General features: G+C 31.9%; 1 protein-coding gene across 1 annotated transcript; it reads left to right on the plus strand.

The window, feature by feature from the left end:
* Positions 1-249: 249 nt before the first annotated feature.
* On the plus strand, positions 250-8,281 carry LOC102605305 (uncharacterized). Its single transcript, XM_006350338.2, has 6 exons — positions 250-740; positions 3,661-4,009; positions 7,170-7,254; positions 7,337-7,423; positions 7,512-7,742; positions 7,824-8,281. The coding sequence occupies exons 1-6, from the start codon at positions 580-582 to the stop codon at positions 7,898-7,900; spliced, it is 990 nt and encodes a 329-aa protein (XP_006350400.1). The 5' UTR covers positions 250-579; the 3' UTR covers positions 7,901-8,281.
* The last annotated feature ends 10,142 nt before the right edge of the window (positions 8,282-18,423 follow it).

The following is an 18,423-nucleotide window of genomic DNA, read 5'->3' on the forward strand; positions in this document are numbered from 1 at the left end:
ATATTTACGTAAAACATACTCTAAATAAAAATAATTAGCAACTTAAAATATATAAAAACATACTAAAAAATTGATTAACTTCAAAGTTCATATGTACCACATAAATTAAAACAGAAACAATAACATAGCACGGGGCCCCATATATATATATATATCAACCTAATGCAAACTAAGTTTTTATTTCACCCAATAAATTTTTTATTTATAATAATAACTCTAAAACAAAGTAAAATAGATATCGAACCAAAAAAGGTAATAAAAGTATTTTTTTAAAGCAAAATTTGACAAACTCTTCCTCTTCCCCTCCCTCTTTGTATTCGTACTTCTTGCTGCTTCAGACAGCCAAAATCGATTGCGAAGATTTGTTGTCTTCTCCCAAGCCTGTAACGGCAAATATAATTCACCCCTTTTATCTATTTTCTGCTGTAAAGGCAAAAAGACTATAAATTTTAGCTCATATATGGTGTTGTGCAAAATCAAGAAGTTTGGTTATGGTGTTGAATCTTCAATATTAATCTAAAAGCAAATAGGCTTTCTTGATTTATTGAATAGAATACAAGTTTCTGATTAATCCCTTCAATGGCGGGAATAGCTATATTATTGGATCTACTGAAGAAAAATCCAAGCTTTAATGGTCAAACCCTTCATTCTTATGGTATTTTCTCAGCCAAGTTGGCTACCACAGCTGCTGCTGCTTCTGTTGCTGCTAGTTACCCTTTTGCTTCTAGGGCTTTTTTTGGGTATGCAATATACTCTTCAGTCTTTACAGTGTGTTATGTTAGTTGCTATGTTTTCTTATTCTTAGTACTTGGATTTGCTACATGACCATGAGGTAGCGATAATGTATGTGTATACTCTATCCTCTTCAGACTCCACTTAGTGGAATTTTATTGGGTATGTTGTTGTTTCTGCTGCTTATACTTCATGCTGTCACTGTATGTGAATAACTAGGGGTTTAAAAGGAGTGACATTATATTGGATTTGGTGATGTTCTGAGTCTTATTGTTGTTTTTGGGCAGTGATCTTGTGAAGTAAATCCAAATTCTTTTGTGTTTGATGTGTTGAGTTTGAATATTTTGAATTTGAATTGTCAATGTGGAATTTGTTCCCAAGTTCACTCCTGTTTCCACCGGATGAAAACACGATAGTTAAGGAAATAATGTTAGTTATGATGTTATTTGTGATTGTATTCCTTGATTATATGGCTCTATCCATGGTTCAATTTGTGGAGGCAACCTTTTGTTGTAGAACTCTTGCTGGTTTGCCTTGTTAGGGGCTTTTAGGTAGTGAGTGAATGTCAAGATCAAATCTTTTTCTGTGTGTTTTATTTCTGAAAACCAAGAAATCCCAAGGTCTAGTGGTGCACGATTCCAAACTCAGCGGATATTGAGCTTGCGTCTCTATCCTTCTCCACCTAAGCACTAGGCTCCTGCGACTGCGCCTAACCAACACATCACGGATTGCGCTCTTATCACTAGACCAAAGCCTTATAGCAATCTTTTTGTATGTGGACTCAGGAGTCAGGAGTTTGTTGATTGTATGCCTTTTTTCTCAATGACATAGATTTTGGTTAAAGAGTGATATTGGTTATGATGTCAAATGTGATCGCATATCTTAATAGTGATTCTCTATTCAGAGTTCAATTAGTGCCGGCGTTGCTGCTAGTTCAGCCTCCAACTCCAATACTCCTTTAACCTACACCTATAATGTGAATATGTATCGTGTGTGCATTTATATGCAATGGCATGTATTCTTTTCCAATAGTAGGAGAATCCATAGAAAGATAGAGCGCCCTTTTTTGGGTGGAAAGTTCACTATGTTGTGTTCTCAGAGCTAATATTTGAGAAGTTCATAGTCTGTTTCTTTACAGAATCCACAGTCCTTTTGATTGGTAAGCAAGAACTTTAGCCCTGAGGTTGTCACCCATTCATAATGTAGCAAAAAACATTTCATATATAGTGATTTGAACTGCACAAGTAACCCATAGAAAATCCCACGTGATGCGGCGACAACCCTATACAATAAATTAAATGCTGCAGAGAATAAGCAGCACTAGAACTTACTTCCTCTGTCCCTAATTACTTGTCCACTTTTGAAATGACACACCTATTAAGAAAACAATTATTGACATAGTGAGTTTACCATTTTGCTCTTATTAATTATGAAGTGGATGAATTAAAAACTTAAGATTTTCAAAAAGTTCGACCTTTTTCAAGAAATTAATTGAGGGTATAATAGGTAAAATAAAATTGTCCTTTCTTGATTTGTCAAAATGGACAAGTAATTAGGGACAACTAAAAAAGGAAAAGTGGACAAGTAATTAGGGACAAAGGGAGTACTATTGTGGAGGTGTATCTCTCCATATTGTCATTATTGATGTTTTGTTGCCAGTTTCCTAAACTGTTGAGCCAATTTCCTTCCTTCCTATACATGGATGTCTCCCCTGTTTTGTCACATTTTTTTCTATTATGTTCACCACTTAGAATCCCTAAACGGTTGAAATTTTGTTGTTGACATTGATTTTGTGTGCATATGGATGGCTGCAATGGCTGTACGATTTCTTCCACACCTTTAATCTATTCTCCTCCTAGGAACCATAGTCTATATTATCTTTTTCCTTGTCAATTCTATCTAAGAATGACTTACTATTCAGAGTCTTAGTTCCATGAGTAGTCCTCACCATAACTCACAATAACCTTTCTTATCAGTTGGGTGTTCAATACATTGGTCGTCTGACCTTGCTGACCCGCTAGAATTTCTACATTTTTTCTGTTATAAGATGGTGAAACATTTTTAAAAAAAAATCAAGTGGTGTTTGGGTTAGCTTGCCTGCACCTTCATGGATCTACTGGGAAGCCAATGTAATCATGCCCACCAAGGTTAGAGCAGATGGGGTCACACCAAGTGCTGTAGTTGGGAGTTGAGCCTTGGGATCTCTAGGTTGGTATTCCCATTTCTCAACTGCTATAACATCTCCTTTGTGATTAATACAGCCAAATTCTATCAGGTTCCATCCCCAAGAAAAGAAGAGGATCCTTGGCCAAATGGTGGAAATGATCCTTTATCTGCCAATTGCATTCCTCCTCCACTAGATTTAACTTTCTTAATAAAATCACCCTCTTTATCTTCAAAGATTTCCATAAGTAAGTTTAGTTTAGGGTGGATCTGAAGGAAATATTGGACTCACTGCATCTTACTGTGTATCAGTTTACTTGGGTTTGACTATTAACTCAATAAGAAATAAAATATGATATTTGAACTTATTTTGCTTAGGATTTTGGTTTAAGGAGGTCTTCTTTATCTATAAGTCTTTTTTGGTTCAAACTCGATTCATTTGTGATGGAACTCATTATAAAATTGATGACTGTAGTTCTCATTAGAGGAATTTTCCTAGCAAACTGTAGCTCTCATATTAATAGTGTATATATCTGCAAACTGCCAACCACCTGCAAATATGGGTACTTCTAACAAGTCGAAGAGGGTGGGTGTAGCTAGCTAGCTGCTTCTCGGCGGTTTATATAGTTTAGTTTTTTCCATACTGAAATTGAGACACATGTGTATGGCATTTTTTGTTATGTTTATTCCCATCTTCTGTCATAAAAGAAATAAATGCAACACTTATTCTACTGTCAGCAAAACCTTGACTAGTTGTTTTGACAGTAATGGTGCAGCACGAGTTGCATTTTGCGATGCTGGCACGGGATTTTCTGAAGATTATATATCTACCATACAAAGTGAATCAATAATTAACTTGCAGTATGATTCATTGAAGCACAGTACCAAACAATACAACCTTGAGTTAAAACCTTTATTCTCAGCATTCATGTGGAGGAATCTTGCACTGACCTCTTTGAGATCTTTCCTATTATTTTATTTACCTCTTGTGGAGCCTCGTACTAACATGGATGATGATGATGATGATGAAGATTTCTTAAAGGATGCTGAGGAAGATCGCCATGTCGACTTGGTGACTCCTTTCAAGAAATCAGTGAAACAGATTGGTCGTGAGGTAACATTTACAAGCCCCTTCCCCCCACCCCTTCCTCCCTCAACCCCTCCATGCAATGCGCTTGTCACTTATGGCTTCATGTTTGGTCCAGTAAAACGGAAACACTGCCTAATATTTTCTTTTTTTTCTCTTTGAAATGGTAAGGAAATCTTATACATAAATTAAACCAGCAAGAAGATTGTTCTGTAGCCACTGTACAATATCAGCAGATTAGCAAAAACACAAAACAAAGTACCGCCACTGATCCTGTAAAGACTCTAGCACCTGTAAAACTATTTCAGCTTCATTTACATATTCCATTCTACAGAAACAGCATACCAAAAATATACCAATTGGCCTTTTTCTGCTGAATGGAGTTAGCATTGTCTTCAAAACATATTCTGTTTCTCTCGGTCCAAATAGTCCATGATATGCATGCTGGTCTAGTAGTCCACCATAATAGCTTTTTCTTCCTGACTCACTTTCTGTACAGCATCTCAGCAGATCTCCTGTTGACCTGGGCATAACCCACTGCAAAGCAATCATATTCATGAAGAGTTGCCACAGTTGGGTGGTAACTTGGCAGTGTAAAAATAAGTGATATCTCTGTTTCTCTTCCACGGAGAACATTTGCTAGTTAAAGCAATACGTCTCTGTGGAGATTCTCATGTGTAAGATGAGCTTCATTAAACGCTACCCATGTGAAGCAAGCAACCTTGAGTGGAGCTCTGGACCTCCAAATTTGTTTCCATGGTCAAGGCTATTCAGGACTATCCACCTTTGTTAGATCTTTGTAGCACGAACTTACTGAAACAACTCCATTGCTCCTTGGCTTACATAGAAGGCTATCATCAGTGTTGGATAGCTGCTGATTTGTATTCAAAAGGTTAAAAAATTCAGTACTTGCCAATCATTGAATTTATAACTACTATATGTAAGTTGTAACGCCATCAATTTTTTGTTTTCTGCCAAAAAAGAAGCTTTGTTTGCTGCCAGAATAAGAAAATCAGGGAAGAGGTCCCTCAAAGGTCAATGACCAGCTAATTATCCAGCCAAAATGAGATCTTCTCTCCATTGCCAACTTTAAATCCAATTTTAGATATGAAACTAGGCCACATTAAACTAATACTTTACCAAACAGAAACTCCGTAAGGTGTTTTTAACATCTTTGGAACTCCATCCTTGCTTTTGATAACATCCACCCATAATGATTCTGCCTGTGCTAGACCTCCAGAGCCACTTCATTAGCAACCTTTTGTGTGTAATTGGAGGTTTTTAAAACCCCAATACCGTCTTTCTTGTTGTTAATAACAGTACTGCAAAAGCACCTCCTATCTCTATTTCCTTGCCATATAAAGTTCCTTAATGGAAATGCTCCCAAATGCTTCTCCCAAGAACCTTATCTCTTCTCCTCTTCGTACGGTAGATCACCTTTTCTGGTAACTCTTGAACTGGAAATCTTTTCTTTTGTCTCATCAGGCCAAGCTATCACCTTCTGTGTTCTCCCTCAATTCTTTCTTTTTTCACTTCTTCAGATTATTTTTTTCTCAGCTTTATACATGGGGGAGATAGGATTTGTTACCATGCTGTATTTAAATCTTATGACATCTTTAAGTCAAACGCAATGCCAGAAACCTGGTTTAACTGGACTGAGCTGAGCAGTGAGCGCAGCAGGAATTTATGAGGAAAGCAACTATTAAGTCTTAAAGTAATGAGATGGATAGTTCATGTATTTAATGCAGCATCGAAGGAGAAATGAATGTCAGTCAGGAGATGGAAAACAAGTGACCATTTCGCTGATTTTCTTTTTTTGCACTCTTAAAACACAATAAACATGGTAGGTATATCAGTTTTAATGCAGTACAAAGAGGGGGGGGGGGATGAGTGATTATAACTCTTGAGATTACATTAAATGCTGGATGAACAGCAATAAAAAATTTAAGTTCATTTTGGTCCCAGAAAGGGGTGAGAAAGCAGCAGCTATCAGGCAACATCATACCAAATCTTATTTTGCTGAAGCCATCAGAAGCAAGAATTGGACAACAGAAGCTACAAAAGGGTAAACATCCCAGACCACCAACACCAGAATCGTCATCCCTGGTAGCTCCGCAGTATCAGAAGACAACGTGCTCGGCAGATGCATTGTGGGGAAATTATTGGCCACAAGCCAAGAAACTCCAACTCTGAATGACATCCGGAGCTGGTTGTGCAGAGTGTGGAATTTCTCTCATTAAATCAATGTATACGTAATGAATGATTCACAATTTCTTTTTGAGCTTCCATCCAGAAAGGTGGCAGAGCATGTTTTCAAAGGAGAATGGAGATGGAAGAAGTCCAATTGACGTTAGATTGGCAGATGGAAATTTGTTTTCTTCTAAAGAGATACCCTTCTCGGCTTTTTAGCTATGATCTAGTGATATTTTTCATCCAAGACTTGAGGTGCTTGTTTGTGGGGTCAGTATTGTGGTCTGGTATAAAATGCCACAAACTTTAGGTGCTACCTTTGTCTTACCCTACATACATGCCAGAGCTCACAATTTTTAACAAAGAAAGCTCTCTGTAAATATCACAACATCTTCTGGCCGCTGGTTTTTAGTATTTTGACATGATTTGGTTGAAATTTGAAAAAAAAGAGTATTTGGAAGTTGAAGTTGCATTGGACATGAATTTCACTTGGAGAAAAAGTTGAAGTGGTGGACTAGATTGTGAGGCAAATATTTATCAAAATAATCTCCAACTATTATTTTCGTTACTTCTCAAAAAAAGTTCCAAAGAAAGAAATTATTCGAATCTAGTGGGTATACTGCTGAACATGCATTTCCAGCTTCCCTCTTCTTCTTTTTTGGTTATATTAAAAAAGACTGGAGATGTTAGACTAGGTCTTCCGTTCTTATTTCTCATCTTCTCCTGCTTGGATAGTTCTCTCTACCAATTAATTTTGTTGAGCTTAGAGACCCTTTACATGCCAATAAGACAACTGCAGAGTATAGTCTGGTCACTTAACTGATTTGTTACATTTGACCTTTTCATGGACCAATGTGTTTTTGTATGAGTAATTTTCTTTTACTTTGAAAAATTACTTTCAATTTAAGCTTCAAATCATGCACTTGCATACTATTCAATGTGAAAGTATATACTGAAAGATCTTGTTTGCTATTAATGTTATGTTTCTTCTGGTCAGACTGCTGTTGTAACAACAAGACGTGTCCTGGAAAGATTGGCTGTCCACTATGTTTCACAGCGAATGGCATGGAAGCTTCTAAAAGGTTTTTCTTCTTGTCTGCAAGCTTAAATCTATAGTCCTTGCTGATTGACGTTACGAGACCTAGCATTTATCAATTTCTGCAGATGTTCCCAAGTCAGCTGCACGCAAGGCTCAAAGGGGAATGCCTAGTATGATCTATTTTTGCAGTGTTACAAAAACAACATGCAGAGGTTTAACTTATCTGTTCAATACTCTTCTCTTAGGGTTCACCTAGATTAGCCACTATTCTTGATGCTTCACTTCCCACTATCTGATCAGGTCATTTTCTGGGAGTTTTGGCATCATGGTTTGTTCAAGTTGGCATTGATATCTGGCGATTTTTCAAATCTAAACAAGACGATGACACACTTGATGGATCAGAAAAAATGAAGCTTCTAGGAAGGAAGATTTCCATTGTTACTGTCAGATGTAGTGCGTCTCTTGTTTTTGCTTCTATAGGGGCAGGGATAGGAGCAATGATGTTTCGCCCTACAACTGGCCAGTGGATTGGTAAGCTTACAATATGCTTCTTTTCAGTACCTATAACAAACAGCATCTTTTACTAGAATTAATCAAATCACAATTTTTCAGGATGCGCTATTGGAGATGTGGCTGGACCAGTCATTGTAGCCTTTTGCTTTGACAAAGTTCTTCACATGGAACTGTGATGATGACTCTCTTCTTGGTTATATATCAAGGCCATAATTAATATAAGGGTATTGTGGTTGATGTAGAAGCTTTCCCCCTTCCTGCGCGCGCACACACACACACAAAGAAGTGGCAATTCAGTGTTTTTCTTTGACTTAATTGGTTCCGTTAGCTCTGGAATAATATTCGTCATAGATACATTAACCAATTTATGGCATTACGAGTTCCTTTTTTCGGATTTATTCATGCTTTCTGGTTCATAACATCCTTCCTAAGGATGATCTATTGATTCTGCACTGATGGATGGTAATGGTAAATGCATACCATCAGCTTAGTTCTTTTTGAAATTTTCTATTCCAATAACGACCTGTTACCATTATGGCAAGGAAAAGTTTGATTCAGAGCCAGAAGTTTGAACAGAAATATCATTTGATTTATGGATCCGCAAACCACTGAACCATTTTATCATAAGTTGTTGATGAACTGTTCATATTACAGCACTGTTCTGCATTTGTTCTTACTGGTTTCCTGGTCTCATTTTTGCTCACTTTAGCATTCCTTGCAAAATTCTTTTAACTTGCAACAATTTCATGTTGGCTTTGGTAAGTCATATGCAAGCAATTTGGACCTAAAATTTCCTTGAAAAATACTATTTGGGTAGGTTTGTTATGACGAAAAATGATATTCTAGAAAAAGTTTTGTTTTAAAAACAAGTAGGTTTCTTACTTATTTACTAGTGTTCAGTAAGAAAGCGAGAAAGTATTATTCTAAAAACTACTACGGAGGTGGGAGGGATGGTCGAGGGCTAGGGTTGGGAGATCCAATAAACTTTAAAATGAAATGTCACTTATGTAACTTATTTTTCTTACTTTTATTAGGAAAGTCATTTTTCTCATTTTTAAAGAACTTATTTTTCTAAAAAAAATGTTCTTCAAATGTTTTGACCAATTAAATATAAGAAAATTAGAAATTATTTTCTACAAAATATTTTCCACCATACCAAACACATTTCTGCTGCAATTCTATTTTTATCTTCAAACAAAAACTGGTCAGTTTAAATCTTCCCACAGGAGTAAACAAGTTAAAAGGCTTATAAAGCACAACAGAGGCAAGTGATAGATATGATGGCATTTTGCCATTATTTTTAATTTTATCTTCAAATATGATGGTTTTAATTTTTGCTTTTATTGCTCATTTAATAAAAGATTTTGAATCAAAGTATTCTTGTTTATGATATAACAAGCCAATTGGCATGCGCTTCGCGCTGTCATAAATAATTGCATTGAATTTGCAAATAATCCTTTACTAATATCAATACATTAAAAATAATGGAAACCATAGGTTCTTAAAAAAATATTAGCAATATTTCAACATGAATTTGATTATTTGTCATTATCACATAACTCAAGAACCTCTAATGAATGAATTATTCAGAAAATAATAAATCATTGGTTCTTTAATCAACATTAAAAGGAAAATAAAGAAGAAACGAAGAAAATAAGAATATATACAAAGGCATTTCGTAAGAAAAAGAACACATTTAAGTTGCATACATAAATTATACAATTGTGATATATATCTCAGGAAAAAATTCAAAAAATTGTTAACAGATTCAAAAAAGAAATTATGCTTGAACATGAAAGCAATTATAACTTTTGAACTTGCATAATGAATTTCTTCAATTGATAAGTGAGAACTTTCATATCTATGTAAAAAATAAATAATATGTAAGCTTATATATAGTACTTTTAAGTTATAGAATTTTATATAGAATATCAAAACATGAATTATTGGAAATGAGTACCATAATTATTTTCTGCACAATGAATACCTACTATATGTGTATATGTTCAATATAACCGGAGACAATAACTTTGCAGAAACATAAACAACAGAGTTTAAATCATATACTCAAAAACAACAATTAATATCATAAGTATAAATTAATGACTGTAAAAAAAACATACCAGGATCTGTAACAATAGAATGAAACAGAAAGAAAAAAACCGAGTCCATTGAATGCACAGTGTCCCCTTAAGAAAATTATTCTCCTCTAATACCCGAGGTTTAAAGAAATAGACCCTCTCATGATGGAACAATTTTATTCACCAGCGTATTGATACAAAAACAATGGTATCAATGAACCACTTAACATGAGCAAAGTACACGAATATTTAATATTTAATTGTGAAGAAGAAGAAGTTTAGAATTTTCATTGTTTTAAAATGAGAGGAAATCCCTTTATTTATAGACAACAAAGGGTAGTGTGAACAAATGTTTATTGTACCTTATCAGAAAGGTCACAACTCTTTGGAAAGTCACAACCCTTCAGAGAGGTCACAACCTTTCATAAACGTTAAAACCTTTCATAAATGTCACAACTCTTCATAAAAGTCACAACTTTTCGTAAAAGTCACAACTTTTCATGAAAGAGGAATGCTAGTTTTGGAAATAAATAAATTAAAAGGGAGTCCTGGTTTGTGGTGGCGCCACGTAGGCGGGCCTATGATTCTCTTATATATATATATACTAATAAAATTATCCGCGCTAATACGTACAATCTATCCGTCATTAAAACTAAAACATTATATTATCTTACATAAAAGATTACGTAGTAACGAACATTAACAATGTAAAGGAAAATAATAATTATAACATCTTATAATTTATCCTTCAATCAATCATCTTTAATACGATTTTATAATTTGTCCTTTTGTCTCCAGGAAGTATTACTATTTGATATTTTTGGGAAATTAGATGAACATCAACATGAGATATTAAATTTTCTAATAAATAAATAATATTTATATGTACTAACAAATACTTATAACAATAACTTTGCAGAAACATAAACAACAAAGTTTAAAACATGTACTAAAAACAACAATTAATATCATAAACATAAATTAATGACCGTAAAAAAAATAATACCAGGATCTATAACAATCGAATGAAACAGAAAGGAAAAAATTGAGCCCACTGAATGCACAGTGTCCCCTTAAGGAAATTATTCCCCTCTAGTACCCGAGGTTTAATGGGATAGATCCTCTCAGGATGGAACGATTTTATTCACAAGTATATTGATACAAAAACAATGGTGTCAGTGAGTCATTCAACTGGAGCAAAGTACTTGAATATTTAATTGTGCAGAAGAAGAAGTTCATAATTTTCGTTGTTTTCAAATAAGAGGAAATCCCTCTATTTATAGACAACAAAGGATAGTGTGAACGAATGATTATTGTGCCTTATCGGAAATGTCACAACTCTTTAAAAAGTTACAACTCTTCGAAAAGGTCAGAACCTTTCATAAAAGTCACAATTTTTCATAAAAGTCGTAACTCGTTATAAAAGTCGCAACTCCTCATAAAAGTCACAACTTTTCATAAAAGTCACATCTTTTCATGAAAGGGGATGACTATTTTTGGGTAACTCTTCATAAAAGTCATAACTTTTCATAAAAATCACATCTTTTCATGAAAGGGGAGGCTATTTTTGGAAATAAATAAATTTAAAAGGAAATTCTAACTTGTGGTGGCACCACGTAGGCGGGCCTAGGATTCTCTTTTATATAAACTAGTATACGTGCCCGCGCGATGCGCGGCTATTTTAAAATATAATAATATTTTAAATTTAAAATAATTAGATTTATTGTCTATTTAGTAATATTTATTTTAAAAGTAATAATACTAATCATTAACTTATTTATTTGAGCATAATTTTCATAATTTTAGACATGGCACATGCACATACTTGGTGCAATAAGTTCATAAGAACACATTTGCTTTATTACTCTTCATATGATTCTATATTTTGAAATGACTCTTTGTTCATAATAATTCTTTTCATATAACTTGCTTGATTTTTAAAATATGTTAAAGTCCTAAAATTAATTTTATCTTTATTTATATTTGATTAGAATAACTCTTTTAAAAAAAAAGATGTTTTTGTAGTACGATAAAGAGGAAAAGTTATAACCACATGTTTATCTTGTAGTTTAATAAAATTGAAATTTTAAAACTTCTATGGAAACATTGTAACCATCTCAAAAAAAAATTAGTATTAAATTTAAATTTTAAACCTTAATCTGTCAATTAACTTTTTAAGAACATTTCAAAATATTTTTTTATCGTTAAACCCAAAAATTCAAAAGCAAATATACATTTAATTTAAAATTTTGAGCTGATTAAGATTCAAGAATAAAACATAAATATTAAAAAAGTATTTATTTTTCTTAAATAAAATAACGTAATATATTTTTTTGAGATTATAAAATCTAGTCATTTTTACTGAAATTTGTATAACTTTTAATTTAATTAAATTTGAATTTTCTGATGTTAAAAGACATCTGTCATTATTGCACATACAATATATATATAGATAGAAGAAAAATTATACAAAATTTATTGATTTTGATAATAATGAGGGAAAAAAAGTCGAACACTCATAGAAATATATTCCTCCATTCCCTTTTGTTCATTACTATAAAAAATTAATATTTATGTCACTTATATAATTAAAATATAAGAGATAATTTATCATTTTATATAGATTTTATTACTTTTTACTAAGTATTTATTCATTTCGTAATAAATGAGATGGCTTATGATATTAAGGGTGATATAGTATATAAATTGTCATATTATTTATTATTCCTTTTGTTTTGTTTTATATGCGCGATTTGATTGATATGATTTATATTTATTTTTTAAAAGTTCTCATTAATTATGCTTTAATTAAATTGATTTACCAATATGAAATGTAATGCCAATTTTTTTTATATAGTGAGTACAGTGTTCAACATCCTTCCTTATGTGTATCTTCTTCTTCTAGATTTTTTAAATTACTTAAATTGTTTAATTTCTTATTTTATCAAAAAATAATAATTCAATCATATGTATATAATAATAATATTCAAAACCCCAAAACAATATATAATGCATAGAAGTCTTGAATAAAGAATTCAGCAAACATAAAAAAAAAAATCTCACGAAAAAAAACGGTAGATAACTAAAATTATTTTCAAACTTCTCTTACTCTATTCAAACATATTTTTTTTGGATACAATACTTCCAAACTTTTCATAAGTTTCTCCTTCTAGTAAACTACCATTTTAAATTAGTGATAACATTTACTAATCGGTTGATCACCATGATGGATACAGTGCAGGCATAAAGGAAATGCAAAGAATTTAATTCTTGCCCATATGACCCATTGAACTGCGCGCACAACAAAGTGAATTCAGAACATGGTATAATTAGGATCAGATTACCACACATCACATTTGATAGATCAAATTTATTACTTCCTCCGTCCACAATTATTTGGCAGGTATACTAAAAATAGATGTTCAAGATTAATTGTCAATTTAAACAATCAAGAAACAATTAATCACTTTTTTCCAATTCTGTCCTTAATGATAGTGTAGTTCAATTGAAAAGTTATGTAGATTTTTGGTATTCTTGGTATAGTAGGATTATATTAGTCAAATTACACCTTCTATTAAATTTTCTTGAGGGTGTGCATGACCTTACCCTGACAAACAATTGTGGACGGAGGGAGTACTTGAAAGACTCATGCTTCTGCTGTATTAAATGTAAAAAATAGCTATATCAATAAGGGCCAAGATGCTAAGCCTCACAAATTGCAGAGGCTTCATCACATTTGTTGAAATTTGGAGAAAGGGGTAAAGATAATAATATGGTATGTTTGCTGCATTAAACAAAAAGTAGTATTAGAAGAATATTAAACTACTTGTTCCGTATCACAATCCACCAAGAAGAATTGATATTTTTCTCCACATTTAATTAAAAGAGATTCACCTTCAAAGCTCTCAAGATTTTTGTGAGAAAATATTTTCAAAAGTTATTTTGATGTAAATGCTAATGGAAATCGTTTGTTTGCCTCCTCTGCCCACCGTATCTCTATCATCCTTTGAACTTTCTTCCACAGGTTCAATAAAAATATTTACTCTTTTACTGTTTTTAAGATAACTGTTATCACTTATCCCTAAATATTTGGCTTTTATCTTATATTATCCTTAGATTTTGAATTTTACTATTTTTATCAAAGTAAATATTTCAATAATAATTTATTTATTTAGCTATTTTTTTTATATAATAAATTTACAACTTGTTTATACGTGGACACTTTATATCTATAAAAATAGGTAAAACTAAAAATATGATAAATTTCCAGAAAATAAGGAATCACATACGTCATTTAAGTTTTGTTAATGTTAAAACTTTATAAAATTTTAAATCGGTTATTTTCTTTACAACTCACGTTAATTTAAATTAAAAAAATTAATTAAATTTTAATTTTTTAGTTCAAGGTGCTTATGTGACAGATTTTGTCTTTCATACTATATATAAATAGATAGATTTAATCTAATTTTAAATTGAAAATTACTAAATTATTATTAAAATTTAATTTTTAAAACCAAAAAAATAGTTTTATTATTATTATTATTAATTATTTTTATTTTTTCATTTTAAAAAATAAATAATATTAGTAATTTATTATTCAATTCTTAATTAATAATTTATAATTATTTAAAAAGCCTATTTTTTAAGGTGCTGACACGTGGCACTTTTTCTTCTCCTATTATATATAGATAGATAAGATACTAGGTAATAAATTCGCTCTTCGTGCGGGTATAAATAATCTTACTAAGCTTTTGCACAACCTTTTTAATAATAGATTGTTATAAGAAAAGAAAAAAAAATAGTAGGTTTTAAGAACATTTCAACAGAAATTAAATGATTTGACATTATCACATATCTCAAGAATTATAAATATATAATAAAATGATTAAAAAATATCTTGATATCTAATCATTTTTTTCTTTTACATAATTTATCATAATATATGTTTGATAATATAATTGTCTTATTAAAAACCGAGTGATGTTTTTATGTAGCGATTAAACATCACTTTTTCTAAAAAAAATTGTACATGAAAAATATAGAATCTTATAATTTTATGGTTAGAATAACTCCTTGTGAAAGTAAAATTATGTGAAAGTTTTCGATAATTAATATTAGTTATAAATAAGTTAAGACCAATAAAAATGTACACCACAACAACATAAATATTTTTTTTTATAGACAATCTACTTGTCTGAGGTCAAATGTTCACCACTTTTCGTTATTGTTACTTTGTTAGTCTAACAAAATTTATAGAAGGGGAAAAATAAATTTTAAACGACAGCAAAATAATATTGTTGACCATTTTAGAAATTCATTCTTCGTTAAATAGCTGCTCTGAAGGCCCTTCTAGATGCTTCATCAATGCAACTTTACGACTTTTTCATAAATATGTATGTATATTTTTTTCATTATGAAAGTACAAGTAGATTAAAATATTAGATTCTAGATTCATGTTAAAGAAATATTCTCGAACATTAAAAAATTAAAAATGAGTATAACCTAGATAACTCAAACACTCAACAATGACTTGGGGCGTAAAGGACAACAAATCTATGTTAATAGACATATCTTTTGTAACTTAAGATATTACTTTTATTTAGAGCAGATTTTATTTCATATTCTTCAAATTAAGCTTGCCGAAAATAGTCATAACTCACACCAAAAATATTTAGAAGAGCCGAATGAGAAGGAAAAAAAGAAAACATTAAAAGGATGAAAGCTTTGTCCAAGTAAGATCATATACATACCAAACAAAAAATAATCAATACAATTTTAAGGAGACCACAAACAGCGAGAAAAATATACATTAAAGGGAGTAAACTATGAGATATCCAATGATGATAACAAATCATTCTAACCAGAAAAGTTCTTATGTTTTGAACTAACATACATCAAAAAATTGACCAACACTTCAATCAACTTTCAATCCTTAAAGTACTCATAATATCCACTGATAAAATTTAGTAAAAAATAGATAACAACAACGTAAAAACCAAAAAATATAGGCATGCAAAATTATTAACTCTCGGAAGATTTTCTAAAGAACACAAAATCTCATCCTTGTATGTGAAGGAATGACATTGTTGATGAAAAAATTAGAGATTTGTAAGAGCTTGTTTTATCGTACCTTCAAAAGTTCTAGTAGAGAAAACTTGCTTGAATATTCAATTAACGTTTATCATTTAGTTTGTACTAACAAATACTTATAACAATAATTTTGCAGAAACATAAACAACAAAGTTCAAAGCATGTACTCAAAAATAACAATTAATAATATAAGCATAAATTAATGACTGTAAAAAAACATATCAGGATCTGTAACAATAGAATGAAACAGAATGGAAAAACAAAACAATGGTGTCAATGAGTCATTTAACAAGAGCAAAGTACACAAATATTAATTGTCCAAAAGAAGAAGAAGAAGTTCAAAATTTATGTTGTTTTAAAATGAGAGGAAATTCCTCTATTTATAGACAACAAAGGGTCGTGTGAACAAATGTTTATTGTGTCTTATCAGAGAGGTCACAACTTTTTGGAAAAATTACAACCCTTCGGGAAGGTCACAACATTTCATAAAAGTCACAACTTTTCATAAAAGACGCAACTTTTCATAAAAGTCACAACTTTTCATGAAAGAGGAATGCTAGTTTTTTGGAAATAAAATAAATTAAAAGGGAATCTTGATTTGTGGTGGCGCCACGTAGGTGGGTCTAGGGTTTTCTTTTATATATATATATTCATAAAAGTCACAACATTTCATAAAAGTCGCAACTTTTCATAAAAGTCACAACTTTTCATGAAAGAGGAAGGCTAGTTTTGAAAACAAAATAAATTAAAAAGGAATCTTGATTTGTGGTGGCGCCACGTAGGCAGGTCTAGGATTTTCTTTTATATATATATATGATATGATATATGATATGATTTTACTAGGCATAAGTTTAGATAATTTCTGTCTTGCTTGTCATAAATTGCATAGGAATTAAGTTATTTGGAATAAGCTGTCATAAATTGCTTAGGAATTAAATTATTTGGAATAAGCTTGTAGTATTTTATGACTAAATTTGTCTAGACATAAATTTAGAGAATTTGTGTTTTGCACGATATATGTTTTGTAGGAATTATATTATTCTATGACATTACTTTTGGATTCTAAAGTAAAACTTTTGCTTGACTGGTTTAGGCTAGTTTTAAGTTGGAAGAGGTCTTGAGTTCAACTCTACTTAACCACAATTTTTAAGCAAAGTATGATATATTTGCTTTTAGTTGGGGTTTGGAACCCCAACCACAAACAAAATCAGCCAACACACCAACAAATAACTTTTGTCAAATAGGGTGGTAACACCCTAGAAAATTTTTGAACTAAGACTCGAATGAAAGTGCGTGAGATTTTGCCAAGGAATTAAAAATTTCTTAAGTTTTAAGGTCACTAGATGTAGCACCTTGAATTCCAAAAAGGAACTAAATTGGAAATAGCAAAATCTGAAATTTTGCAAGTTTTGCTTAAGTTATGAGTTTTGGATCGACTTCAAACGACCATAACTCCTAGCTCAGAATGAGTTAGGTGTGCTACCAGATACCGTAGGAAAGAACTTTGAATTATCTTTCCAACACCACCGAGTTTTCTCAGTTTCGAGGTCGGATGAGTGAGATATGGCCTTTCGAAGTTAGGCTGTCCAGTTAAGGAAAGTTAGCCGGAAATAGTAAGGGGTATTTTGGTCTTTTCCTTACCCAAACAGATTTAATTCATTTTTAGCGCCAGGGTCGCCTGCCCCCTCCAGTTTGTTGTCGATTGCCCCGTTTGAGTTCGTTTAAAGTACACCTTCACTCCTTTTCGATTCTAACTACTCTAAGCTACTTCTAAACACCTAAAATCATTCCTAACATGATCATAACCTTGAATTCATAATTCAACTTCAAGGTAGAGTTGAGAGTTAAGTTTTGAGAATTTTTTTGAATATTCAAAGAAAGTCCCTTTGAGTCCTTTTGTGGAGTCTTCTACAACTTCTAGTAACTTGTTTCAAGACTCGAGCAAGTGAGTATGAGAATGAGGAGAATGTATTCATGAGTCTACTTTTTCATCATGAGATCTTTCATATCATGAACCATAACTCTTGAATTCATAATTCACATTTCAAGAGAGAGTTAAGAGTAGAGTTCAAGAAAGCCTTTGAGTTCAATTGTGAATTCCTTTGAGATCAACTATCGATTTGAACTAAGTTTTGAGGAAGTAAGTCGGAGAATAAGAAGAGTCGTATACATTAGTTCCATATAGTTATGTAGACCATCGAGTTGAGTTGTTTCATGCCCATAATTTTGCATGAACTTCGTAAGTTGAGCATCCTTCAGAGAAGTGGTATCTTCAAGTTCTAAGCTTTTAAGTGTTGAGTTCCTAATCCCTTTTGAGAAGCATCTTTGAGTACTTGAGTTGAATATTTCATGCTCATAATTCCGCATGAATATTATAAGTCAAACAGTCTTGAGATGAGAAGTATCTTTGAGTCATTGAGTCATTGAGTTGAGTAGTTCATGCTCATAATTTTGCATGTACTCTGAGTTGAGCATTCTTGAAATGAGTAGTATCATTGAAGTTCTTGAGTTCCAAGTATTGAGTTCTA

Source organism: Solanum tuberosum, unplaced genomic scaffold, assembly GCF_000226075.1.
Source record: "Solanum tuberosum cultivar DM 1-3 516 R44 unplaced genomic scaffold, SolTub_3.0 scf00123, whole genome shotgun sequence".
Classification (NCBI taxonomy): Eukaryota; Viridiplantae; Streptophyta; class Magnoliopsida; order Solanales; family Solanaceae; genus Solanum; species Solanum tuberosum.